The sequence below is a fragment of the Pezoporus occidentalis genome, unplaced genomic scaffold (genome assembly GCF_034315485.1).
Source record: "Pezoporus occidentalis ecotype Australia unplaced genomic scaffold, CSIRO_AGI_Poc_V1 ctg327, whole genome shotgun sequence".
Classification (NCBI taxonomy): domain Eukaryota; kingdom Metazoa; phylum Chordata; class Aves; order Psittaciformes; family Psittacidae; genus Pezoporus; species Pezoporus occidentalis.
This window is the reverse complement of record NW_026915235.1, coordinates 313,330-325,699: the sequence shown is the minus strand read 5'-3', so window position 1 is coordinate 325,699 and position 12,370 is coordinate 313,330. Positions and strand designations below refer to the sequence as shown.

At 39.8% G+C, this 12,370-nt stretch overlaps 1 protein-coding gene across 1 annotated transcript in view; it reads left to right on the top strand.

Moving 5' to 3' along the window:
• Positions 1-12,370, top strand: part of PSMD1 (proteasome 26S subunit, non-ATPase 1) — a 69,942-nt gene that overhangs the window by 8,274 nt on the left and 49,298 nt on the right. The window contains exons 8-16 of the mRNA XM_062628995.1: positions 893-953; positions 2,665-2,793; positions 3,948-4,036; positions 4,704-4,782; positions 5,575-5,748; positions 6,712-6,823; positions 7,190-7,386; positions 7,973-8,068; positions 8,610-8,674. Coding sequence (XP_062484979.1) covers positions 893-953; positions 2,665-2,793; positions 3,948-4,036; positions 4,704-4,782; positions 5,575-5,748; positions 6,712-6,823; positions 7,190-7,386; positions 7,973-8,068; positions 8,610-8,674 — 1,002 coding nt within the window. The remainder of the gene's footprint in view (positions 1-892; positions 954-2,664; positions 2,794-3,947; positions 4,037-4,703; positions 4,783-5,574; positions 5,749-6,711; positions 6,824-7,189; positions 7,387-7,972; positions 8,069-8,609; positions 8,675-12,370) is intronic.

The following is a 12,370-nucleotide window of genomic DNA, read 5'->3' as shown; positions in this document are numbered from 1 at the left end:
ACATCACTGGAGCATAGCTGCAGGAAGCAGCTGTTAAGAAAACCAAAGTTGTCACTAGCCATTCCATCTTCTTTATTTCTTGTTTTGATGGCTTTAAGGTAAGTAGCAGATAGTTTTGTTTCAGACTTCTGTTTTTAGAGAATTGACCAACCCATGCGAAGGCTGCTGTCCAGCTCAGGGGCAGCATGGAGGAAATTTGTGCCCCATCAGTTCTTTAATCACTACAGCTGTTGTGCCTGTACAGAACCTCATGCCTGCACTGTGTTTGATAGTGTGTGGTGGAGAATGCTGCCTGGGTTAAGGCTGGTTAACTATAAGGTCTTACACAGCTGTGAGAAACTGCATCTAAATGCTTAAGTGATACTGGCATAGCAAGCATTTTCCTCTCCTCTTCCAGTGAAATAAAAGGAAAGGCACAGAATAAATTATGAGTCAGCCTGTGAAGCATCAGGACAAGGTGCTAACAACAACTTAATATGTTTCATTTCCATTTCAACACTCTTTTAACATCCATCCTAATAGTGATGAGCTCAGTGCTTCTGGGTGAGGATATAGTTATCCTTGCTGACTTGTTTGTTGACCTTGTTTTCTCACCAGTCTCTGCTTGTTCATTCCTACAAGGATCTCTGTTTTTGTTGTCTCTATGGGTGGAATAAGAGCGTGGGGTTTTCTAGGCCTTTTTCTTCAAGTTCCCTGAAAATTAGATTAGGAGGAGTTTCCTTCTCAGCAGTCACCTCCAGATAGTCAACCCTTGTCCTGTCAGAGTCCTGTTACCAGTCATCGTCTCCATATCACAAGCTGCTTTTTGGGACAGTATTCAGCCATAATGTCAGTATTTGATTAGTTAGGAGTGGTGAACTAGGTTGCATTTTTAATTTTAATTTTATTTCAGTGATGCTATGGAAGCAGAAGAGAAACCAGGAAGCACTTGTGCAGGGAAATCTGCAGAAATGGTGAGTGTCCTTTCCAATATATGCCTTGCTTAGTTTTTCTTACATGTTCTCTTTGAATTTCTAGGGTTTCTGAACTGCTTTGGCTAACAAAGAATGGAATTCCACTTCTCTCTTACTTGTCTCAAAGGTGACAGATGATCTCTGAGGACCAAATATCTGACAGTCTGGAAGTCCAGCAGTTCAGATACTGAAAGCTGGGAGAGAGTAGGAAGTGGGTAGATTTCATCAGGAATTACAGTGCTCAGTCACTAAAGAAGGGGTCAGAGGGATCTGGCTTGCAGGTTTGCTTTTTGTTCATATTAAAATAACTCATTCTAGAAGAAACGGCCTGAAATTTGCTGCTGAGAACCTAAGCTGATGAATTAGATTAACACATTTTTTAATTTTTTTTAATTTTTTCTTCTCCTTCTGAAATCCAACTCTAGTTCTGGCTGTATGAAACTGATGCTGTTCCACAGGAATGGCAGGAGGGGATGCTGATGTAACATTGTTTTGAGCTAATGGTGGCTGTATTGCTGGTCCAGCTGGTTAGAATCTTTTTGTTTAGTTTCTTTCCCCAAGTAGTGGAGAAAGTGAGTTCATTTCTAATATGCACGTAAAATTGCATTTCAGCATGTAGAATGACTAATGCAATTCTGACATTTCTAATGCTGAAGAAAGGTAATATTTCTACGGAGGAAAGCAAAACCCAAGCTGAGTGTGGGTTTTTTTGTTGTTTCTTCATGGTACCTGTTTACAAACTAGACTTGGGAATCTTTGAGCAATTTTTGCAGATCATTTAAAAATTCATCAAGGACAAACAGAATTGTTTTCTTGAAATCATATTCCACAAGGAAAACAAAAGGGGTTGAATTTCTTGCCCCATTAAAGAACCTGTAAACAGTGGTTTTGTACAGGAAACGTCTTAAATCAGTTTCTGCTGCACTGGCATTGCTGACTGTGCCAAGGGACCAGTACATAAAAACAGTTCTGTGACCAGAAATATTCTTGAGCTTAATCTTCCACAATTCAGAATGCTGACTATAAAGAAATAATTGAGGGCATCAATATAAGGGCTGAACTACTCATGCTTGGCAGGTATCTGACCAGCTAACAGTGTCAGTACAAAATGCTACAGTGTACTTTTCACCCTGCTCAGAAGGGACTTAAGTTGGAACTTAATCTGTGAAACTGTTCCATCATGAAGAAGAGGGAGGCCTTCTCAAAGAGCTTTGAAAGATCAATGTATTGGAGATTCCTAGCTCTACTAGGTGTTGTTCTAAATAAAGCCAGTAGCTCATAAGAATGGTGCTGCAGCTCAGCAGGGTCATGTAAAGCGTTGTGGCTTTGTGGTCCTCTCCATTAAAACTTCCATGGAAATACAGGTTCACATCTACAAAACTGCTTGCCTCTTGCAGGAGACTCACTGTATCTATAGGGCCAAACATCAGCCTGCAGAACATCAGATGTCACTCATATCCTTTTGCTTTCAATGAAACAATACATTTACTTCAAAGACTCTCTTCTCCCACCTGCACTGTTGTGCACAAAGGGACTTGGGAGGTTTGGGCTTGCGCAGCAAGGGCAGAAACAATGTCCTTTTAGTCCTAAAACCTGATAGATTTTGGAATATGGTGATGGGAACATACCAGAATGGCTTCTCATGAACTGAATTGTAACAGAGCCATAGTTGGTTTCTCATGCTTTTTCTTCTTTTTGCTTGTATGTGAAGAATCCAGAGCCTAAGGACCAGATCTCAAAAATGATTAAAATTTTAAGTGGGGAAATGGCCATTGAGTTACATCTGCAGTTTTTAATACGCAACAACAATACAGACCTCATGATTCTCAAAAACACAAAGGTAAGAGGCTTTTTGGGTATGGTTGTCTTGGATTCATCTGTTTCATCCTGTGTTTGTTTTGACCATGTTGCTATTTTTACATCATCATCTTACGTTTTAGCATGACCTCCCTGGGTACATGTAAAACTTGAACCTGTGAGGCTGAAGAAGAGCTGATTGCACCCAAAGAAGGCCATATAATCATTGTTTGAACTGACAACTAGCATGATCTTGTGACAGGCTGCCAGTAGCATGTTGGTTTGTTTTGTTTTGTTTTTTTCCAGTTGGTATAGAAACTAATACTTTTCTTCACAGTCCTCCCCTTTTTTGTTTTTTGGTGGGTTTATTTTCATCTGGTCAGTAAGATGGATGAACTTACCCTTCAGGTCCACGACTGATCCGTTGCAAATGCTGCTGGCGGGGGAGTGATGGAGTCAGCCAGGACTGTAGGTTACAGTACGTTGGTATCTTTGTTGAGGTGTTCATGAGACCATACTTTCAGCTTGGCTAAAGAAATCCTGATACATGCTGAGAGGCTAATACTTCTGATCAACTACTGTAGACAGTGCTAGTGAACTGAGTAATTTGTTTTGTTTTGGAAGGTGTTACTCAAGGGTGGGTAAATGAAAACTTACAGGTAAATAGACTTTCTTAAGCTAAATAATTATTAGAAACCATACGAGAATTTTTTTATATGTGAAATGAGATGCACATTGTCAGCAAAAATGGTGGGGGTGCTTGTCAACAGGTTCATCTGTTTCAGGAGGCACTTCAAATGTATTGGAAAATCTTTTTCCATCTACTGGTTAAGTCTTGGGAATAATCCTGCTTGGGAATGATCCTGCATGGTGTTCCAGGGGTGATTTGAAAATGTCAGCAGCACACACACTGCAGTGCTCAGTTGTGGGAACCAGAGGGAGGGGTTTTCCAGTTAAGCTGCAATTGAAGTAATTGCATCTCTAACAGAAACTCATCAAAAGGATTGGTTTGCACTGGAAAGATGGGTTGAGGATGTATTAAAATGTATTAACAATCTATTAGTTTGATTAAAGGTAAATTGCCAGTTAAATTAAGCACAATTATAATCCATTTTTCTGGTGTACTGGCAAGCATGCTAAGTGGCCTAAGGCATACCTTTTGCTGACTGGTGATACTGGTTGTTTTTGTTCTTTCAGGATGCAGTTCGGAATTCTGTGTGTCATACAGCAACGGTTATAGCAAACTCCTTTATGCATTGTGGTACAACCAGCGACCAGTTCCTTAGGTAAATTTAGGCAAGGAAGCTCTAATGTCATTTAGAGGTCTTTGAAGAACATTGTTGCCCTGCTTAACTTGATACTGTTAAAAGGGTGTCTGCAAAACTCTAGGCTTACAGAAGAATACACAAAGGGTCTGAAAATTAATGTGCAGGCAGAGGGAAGAAGCTGGAATTGTTTCCTTTTCTCTCTCTTCACAAACTGACTTGATTTGACTGCTAACCATGTGAGCAGTTTGGAGGGTAGAGATTTGGAATGTTTGTTCTGTATGCTGGTTGGAGAATTTCGGAGGTGATGTATCTTTTTTTGGTAGAGACTGACAATGCTGAATGACTCTTGGAAGGCAGATGTCAGGATTGACCTTACCAGAGACTTGAGGAAAGCTTCAGAAACTCTGCTAGAGTTTCTCCCAGAGAGTGGATGGGCTGCATGTTGGGCAGTTGTTCTCATCTTTCACTGAGATGACCAGTATCAAGGAGGTTGATTATGACCACCCAAAAATCAAGGCTGGTGAACGGAAGAGAGGTGTAAAGTGGAAATGTGGTTAGTCTTCTTGCCTTCTGGAGCTGCTTTTCTGGTTTGAAAGAGGTCTTTAGTGCTGTGAAACCTTGCTTGTAGGATGAGGAACAGGCTGTATGAAAAACTTTATATAACCTTTCTCTTTTCATCTTCCAGAGACAATTTGGAGTGGCTGGCCAGGGCCACTAACTGGGCTAAGTTTACTGCTACTGCCAGCTTGGGTGTTATACACAAGGTAATGTGTTCATTGCCCTCTGTTCAATATAAATGCTTGACTTGCGAGCACTGAAGGCATTGAGATAGGGATTCTGAAAGTTGCCTGCACTCCAGTTTACCTAGTGTATTGAAAGGCACGGCTGTAACAAAGCTGGTGTCTTTGCACTAAAAGAAAAGCTGTGCTTTATCAAGTCTGTCTTCTCTGATACCCGATGTAGTTTATGTCATATTTTATTGAGCATCAAAAAGGTGGTAGTGGAACACAGCTCAAGGAGTCTTCTTCCTAGATCTTCTCTTCCTTTGTGAGTTGAACAGAGTCAATAGTTTCTAGCTATTAAAACTGCAGGTGTACATTTCTTAAGTGGTTTTAGGACAGTACTGTCCTTACTGTAGTAAGCTTCAGTAAGTTTGAATGGTGACCTGAATAGTCATTTTCTTCAAATTCATGCACAGAAAGGGCATGTTTAGAGCTGTTTTGAAATAGCGAGAAGTATTTGTAATTGTGTTGTGTGTCTCAGCCCTCATTAAGGTGGTCTAGTGAATGAACTAGTGTAGCTTCAGGCCAAATTTGTCATGAATCAGTGACCAAGTGATTGATGAATACATGTGTATTGTGGTTAATAAAACCCCAGTACAGAAGAATTCTTTTCTGATTGTACAGCACTGAAAGGCTGATTTTTGTGAGAAAGTAATGGCTATAACTTGCTTTCTCCTGACATATTTAAATATCATTGTGAAGTATGTGCATATGCTGTTTTTTCACCTTTCACTTCCCACTGTCTTCTCTTCCTGCTGGACACTGGACATACAGGGTCATGAGAAAGAAGCATTGCAGCTAATGGCAACTTATCTACCCAAGGACACCTCGCCAGGGTCAGCATACCAGGAAGGAGGGGGCCTGTATGCCTTGGGTCTCATTCATGCTAACCATGGTGGGGACATCATTGACTATTTGCTGAACCAGCTGAAGAATGCCAGTAATGATGTATGTACTGGGTTCAGTGATTAACCTTTGTTTTGTTGGGAGTATCCAGCTTGTTTAGGATTAGAGGTGGCTAAGACCATGGCAGTAGTGTGGTACTTACACTTTCTTTGGGCCTTAAATATAAAGTTTGGTTTTAACAACCTATTGCTGAAGGTTTAGGTAAGATTTTTAGGAAATTCTTTGAATTTAGGAAACAGTTGACAGTAAATCTAGCTTCATCTTCCTTACTCCTTGTGTATCTACTTAGTTTTGCTAGTAGACCTGCAGTATTCAGGGACTGTTACTGCTTATGGCTTAGCTGTCAAAAGAATAAGCCACAAAATGCTTCTGCTGCTCTATAGGTTTAATGCAACTTATTAAAAAAACCCCTATTTTACTTCACCACTCACTGTTTGTAAACCTCTACAAAAAGTCTCATTTTCAAGTTAGGAACAGATTAGTATTTTCCCAGCATGTTCCCTTCTTCTCTGGGGAATTTCACACTACTTTAAAAATTCTGTGAAAGGATTCCACTCATCTTATTGCAGATGTATTGTTTTTCCTGTATCCATTGTTAGGTCAGAAGAGGATGTAGACCGTTCAAGCGGGTTGCTGATTTACCTTTCTAGTTAAAAAGTATTACTGGGCAGCAGTTTTTACACATGGCACAGTTTTATGGTTTTATGTAAATTACCCAGTGGGGGAAAAGACTTTAAAGATACTAGAAAGTGTCTTGTGCTATGTGTAAAGCTTCTGGTACTCATTGTTTATGGGCTTTTGAACCACTATTTCTGTAGTTTTCTGCCTCTTTCATCAGAATTACTGCCTGAGATGGTCAAAGTGGTATTTCTAACAGGTATTTCTAATTTTGGGTGGTTTGAGACTGGAAGTTTGCAGCTTTATGTTGATGGAAAAACATCTACTTCAGCTGAAGCCATATTTTTCCTGGTTTTATGATGACTAAAGTTGCATATGCTTCTCTAGATTGTCCGACATGGTGGCAGCCTGGGTTTGGGTCTGGCTGCCATGGGGACAGCACGTCAAGATGTGTACGATTTGCTGAAAACAAATCTATACCAGGATGATGCAGTGACAGGTAAATGTTCTGCTTTCAAAGCAAATAACCATCTGAGGCCTTATCAGGCATCTGGGGTTTTTTGGTGTGTTGTGTTTTTTTTTTTTTTCCAGGTTTTCTATTAGCTGCATAGGTTGCCTTAGCTGTGTTTTATTTACTGACCTTTTCCTAATCAGCATGGTTTTTTAGTTATATGGCACTAATATTCAGAGGTCCTGTCAGGACTGGTCTGTGGCATTATACCAAATATTGGTAAGACGTGCTATGTCTTTAAACAGTCTCCTGTTTGATCTGTTGTCCTACTTCTTGTGTGATTTTCTAGATAGAATATTTACAGCTTTTGGGAACAGAGTTTGCTTGATTTTTTTGCTTTTCTGTGCTGCGCAGGTGAGGCAGCTGGCTTGGCACTGGGACTGGTTATGTTGGGATCTAAAAATGCTCAAGCTATTGAGGACATGGTTGGTTATGCACAGGAAACCCAGCATGAGAAGATTTTGCGAGGCCTTGCAGTTGGAATTGCTCTGGTCATGTATGGGAGAATGGAAGAAGCAGATGCTCTCATTGAGAGTCTCTGCAGAGATAAGGTAAGTTTAGTTGTGAATTAATCCCTGGCCCTTTTGTTACACATGTGACCTTCCTGTTCTCTTGTGAAATCTCCAGCTATGGTAGGTTGGCTGTTTCAAGCCAGGGAAGTTCTTACATAAGTCTCAAGCGAGGCACTTTCACAGCTTGCTTCAGTCATCCTGATCAACAGAAGAAGAACAAAAGTGCTTAGTTGTGTATTTTTTAGTCTCACACTTTCTATAGTTCTGTGAGCAGCAACAAGGAGCATAACAGGTTGTAATGATTAAAAATGGATGAGGTTTGCTGTGGATGGTTCATTCTTGAGGATCTAGTAGTGGTTCAATAGCAGATATTGAATAAGAAGCAAAATAACACATCTGCCAGATACTGTCTTTGGCAGCCTGTGGTGTAGCAACTTTCTGTCCCCCTGAAATTGGTAATGACAGCCCTGCTTTGGTGATTGTCTTGTAACTCATCCCTAGTAAACAGTTAAGCAACAAAGCTACCTTTTTTCAGATTCCAGGCCCAAAAGTGGAGCAGATTTAAAATCAGAATTAGTAAGTCACTCTTTGGGTGGATTTTAAATATTGCTGTTTTCTCTTCCAGGATCCAATTCTCCGTCGTTCTGGCATGTACACTGTTGCTATGGCATACTGTGGCTCAGGGAACAACAAGGCTATCAGGCGCTTACTGCATGTGGCTGTAAGTACTGTGGGCTTAGAAGCACACAGCAAGAAGTATGTGGTGTGAGAGTAAGCACATCACTGACAGGTTTTGTGTCTGTGGTGTTAATGTTCTAGTCTAAATCAGAGGTTGTGAAATGATGAAAACTTTCCTTAACACTATGAGTAGCAATAACAGGGTCTTCTGACATTAGGATAACTAGACTTTCAGCAAGAGAAAATTCAGCCTGATACCACAAAAAGGGAACTTGTTTAAAAATAAACACAATCCAAAAATAGTTGGTAATGGCTTTGTAGTGAATAGTCTGTGTAACAATGGGCTGGGAAAAAGCAACTTAAGCTATAAAAGACGAGGTCTGTCTGCTCCTTGATTGGCTTGCAGTTACAGCGTATGAACAAGGGTGAGGCCATTTCAGCTAAGGCTGAACATGATTTTTAACTTTGTATATTGTTTTATCTTCCTGATTAACTTGGCTTGAAATGTTTAACCTGGCTTGAAATATTGCAGAGTCCTCAAGTGTTTTAACTACATTCTGAATGTCCTGTTTTCCCTTTGGTAGGTGAGTGATGTGAATGATGATGTGAGGCGGGCAGCTGTTGAGTCGCTTGGTTTCATTCTGTTCAGGTACAGTATCTTACTTGGTCACTTCTACAGCCTTCAATTTGATGTCCATTGCATTTTCAGGAATTGTGTATGCTATTGCTTTCACAAAATTACGTAATTGCTAACTGAGTGGAGGTTGAAAAGTCAAAAAATTGAGAGAGAATAAAACTTCATGCAGAATTAGAAGCCTTCCTTAATGTTCAGCAGATGCTTAATGAGCCTTTCTGTCAGTTTCCGGACTTATGGCTTAATTGTCTGAATAGAGTTAGATGAAGTTGACAAATAGAATGAAAAATCAATATTTGCAGGATTGAGACTTAATGAAAAAATTAAATATAAGGTGCTTATGCCAGGCCTCTTAAAGGCAGCAGTACTCAGACAAATATGTCTGCCTGATTGCTATCTACAATGTTCTTGGAGGTCATGACTTTAGCAAAATAATTTGAAGAAAAATGTTGAAATAATCTTTGTTTTTAAGTATCCAGTGCTAAACCCTGACAGGTTACTGGGGTTACATTGTGGTAATGTAGAGCCCATCACAAAATAGTCATGATGTTTGCTTTGGTTCTCTGAAGTGAAATCAGTTGCTGATCTGGTATTTTCTAGTGCTCTATGGATAGTTCCCTAGGTAAGAGGTGCTGGGCTTGGTTGGTGTGTGTTTGTTTGGTGGTTATTGGTTTTCTGCTTGGTTGGTTGTTTTTTTTTATTAGATTGGGGAATTAAAAGTCTCCCCTTCATCTGTTAATACAGTAGTCTGTGTAATTTTTGCACTGAGTTAAGCTGCAGCCTTTGGGTGTGTCTGAGAGGAGGTAGTGCATACATGGGTGCAGCACTTGTAATGTAAAAATCTTTGTTCACATCTTCTTTGGATAGTGGCAGTTTGTAAAGTCATCCTTAAAAGCTGGATAAGAGGTGCTTAAAGATGGTATTAAAAAAATGGGTTACTGATACGATGAGTCAAGTTCGTCATTAATGAACGAGTTTTCTAGGTGAGCAGCAGGTGTCTCTCAAGAGCTTCTGCTCTGTTGCATTGTTTCTTGCTGCATAGCAATAGTCTCCTGAAGTCAAAAGGGTCTGTTTAACTGGCTTCTGCATCTGTGTACAGAAGGAAAATTCCATGCAGGCCTTCCATATTTTCAGGCATTTTTTTCCAAACAGGTTGTGACAAACCACTTTTGATCTCTGATTTCAATGTGATTTTTCTTCTCAATAAACACAAAATGTAATTGGACATCAGTAGCTTCCTCAAAAATGAGAAGCTTTCAAGGCTCTGAGCTAAACCATTTACCATGTGCTTGCATCTTATTGGAGCAAGGTACTTCTGGGCCTGTTTTCTCCATATCCAGCAACAAGGAAATGAGTAACATTACCTTGACTCTTTCACCTGCTCTGCAGTGGTTCATATCTTATCCTGCCTCTTCTTCTGAAGGGGTAAAGTCCAATACTTGCTTGTACAGCAAGGAGAAACTTACAAATTCCAGTGTCCACCTGACTTGGTAGCAAAGGACTGAAACTTTTTACCTCATTATCATTGGCTTCTGGAGACTGAAGGCTTGTGTCAAGCTGTTGTAACTGCTAACATTTTTCACTTGATAGCTTTCATAAAGTACATGATCAGTTGTTTTGCTTTAAGACACAGTTCTGAAGGGAGCCCTTGGTTTGTCTACCCCAGACTCCTGCATTCACATGCAGCAGTGGATTTTCTGCCTAGTGGGCCCCACAGGTTACCCCGCACATTATTCTCTCTAATTATAAACCAAAAGCTGTGTTTCAGTTTCTGGAAATAAATAATGTACATCACTGTAGTGATCTAAAAGGAGGTTTTACATTTACATTTCCTGTTTGCTGAAACTGCTAGTTAGAGCTAGTTGTGTTCTATAGCCCATAAAGAACACGTGGGCTATGCGTTTGTCAGAGTTTGTGCGTAAAATGACATCTCTTAGGACTGAAGTCTGTCTAGATTTTCTTGTGTTAAAAGCCCCTGATACAGCATTGAATGCTGGCAAGAGTCAGTAATGTGTCAGCTGCTAGGTGTACAGAGCTTTTGAATGAAGTGGTTTGTGATGGGAGCTGAGCAGGTCTCTACCACTGGGCGCTAAGCCCCAGAAATTAATCTTGTCTTAGGTGGAAGAACGTGACTGAAGCTCCTGTGAGAAGAGATGTTGTTGAATTCTCTGTATGTGGTTGCAGAAAGAGGATTATGAAGTCAGGATTCAAATAAGAGAATAAGTTTGTTTAATGCAAAAAAAGCCTTTTTGGTTTTTAAGACTTATGATGAAATGGAAAACACAATAAAGTGCTTTACTTTTTAAAATTGGAAAGAATTATTTTTATCTTAATTTTTACCAATTCATATCCGGAATTGATCTTTGTTTACATTGCAAAGTGAGATGTAATTGGTTTATATAGTCAGCTTTTTTTAATATTGCTGTATGTTAGAGCAATTCTGCAGTGTATCTAAACACTGTAGTTTATGTGAAAAATGAGGAGGTAGATGTTTTATAGGTATAACAAATAGGGCTGGGGAGAAGGCTTCAATGTGGGAGGCAGCAGTGCTTGAAACTGTGAACTAAAAGGGTTTAATATTCTCCTAGCAGTGTTAAGGGCCATGGGGAAGAAGGACTTAAGTTGCGAGATGCTGCTTATGCCTTGGTGCGGTATTGTTGGGAAAAGGCTAAGGGCAGGAGAGGTAACAATGCAGCCTCTAGAGAGTCTCAAAAGAAAGATGGCTGTTAAGTGTAGGCTACCCAGAGCCAGAGAACTCTGCATGGCTTATGTTCAGTTCTTCATTTTAGGATTAGGCAAGTGCGATAGTAATGTTTCCTGCTTTTGTATTCTTTGTGTTTACATAGTCTTTGGTATTTTAACACTATATATTTGTTTTGAAGCAAACATAGGTCAGATACTTAGATTTTGTTCCAGGAATACTTGGACAATTTGTTTTAACCCCTACAACCTACCTTTATCCAGTAGGCAGATGGCAAATCTTCTGGGTAATTGAGTAATAGGCTAACAGTCACTCTAATGTGATCTGTACCAGTCACTTTTTAAGTTCATTAACTGTGAAGAAGAGGAATTTAGTGAAACATACCTGCTTGTTGATTCTTGCATGGGGAAAGGTGAAAGGGTTTTGATTACCTCCAACCCATTTTTGTCTTATTCTGTCTTCCTGGGGAAGGAGGGTGAGGGTCCCTTTCAGTGAAAGGTTAATAGTAACAGAAATCTTCCTATAACCAGAAAAAGCTTCAGACTTTCACCGAAGTATTTTTAGATTTGAAAGTGCTTTTATCTATAGGTTTGAAACTGGAAACAGAGCTGTGCGTCTTCACTGACCAAACTGTTGTGCACCGGAGAATTCCCTTGGCATCTCTGGCAAAACTAATCTAAATTCTAATGAAAATTGTAGCTGTACACTCAGATTGAAACAATGAATGCATTTGTGCAATCAGTACACTATGACATCTTGCATTAATTCTTCCTTGCTATTTTATCATCATTCTAGACCACTTTGTATTCATGAGATTCTACTTCAGGAAATAGAGCTCAGGGCCTTATGTTGCCTGAGAGCATTTGAAAATCTCTGCAAGTGTTTTAACTTCCTACTGTAAAGTAGAATGTCTACACAGCTAAGCAATATGATTGGGTTCAAATCTGAGATAGGTGCAAGCTAGGCTGAAGAAACCTGCTGAAATCTCCAGAGTATTCCTTTGATTAGTC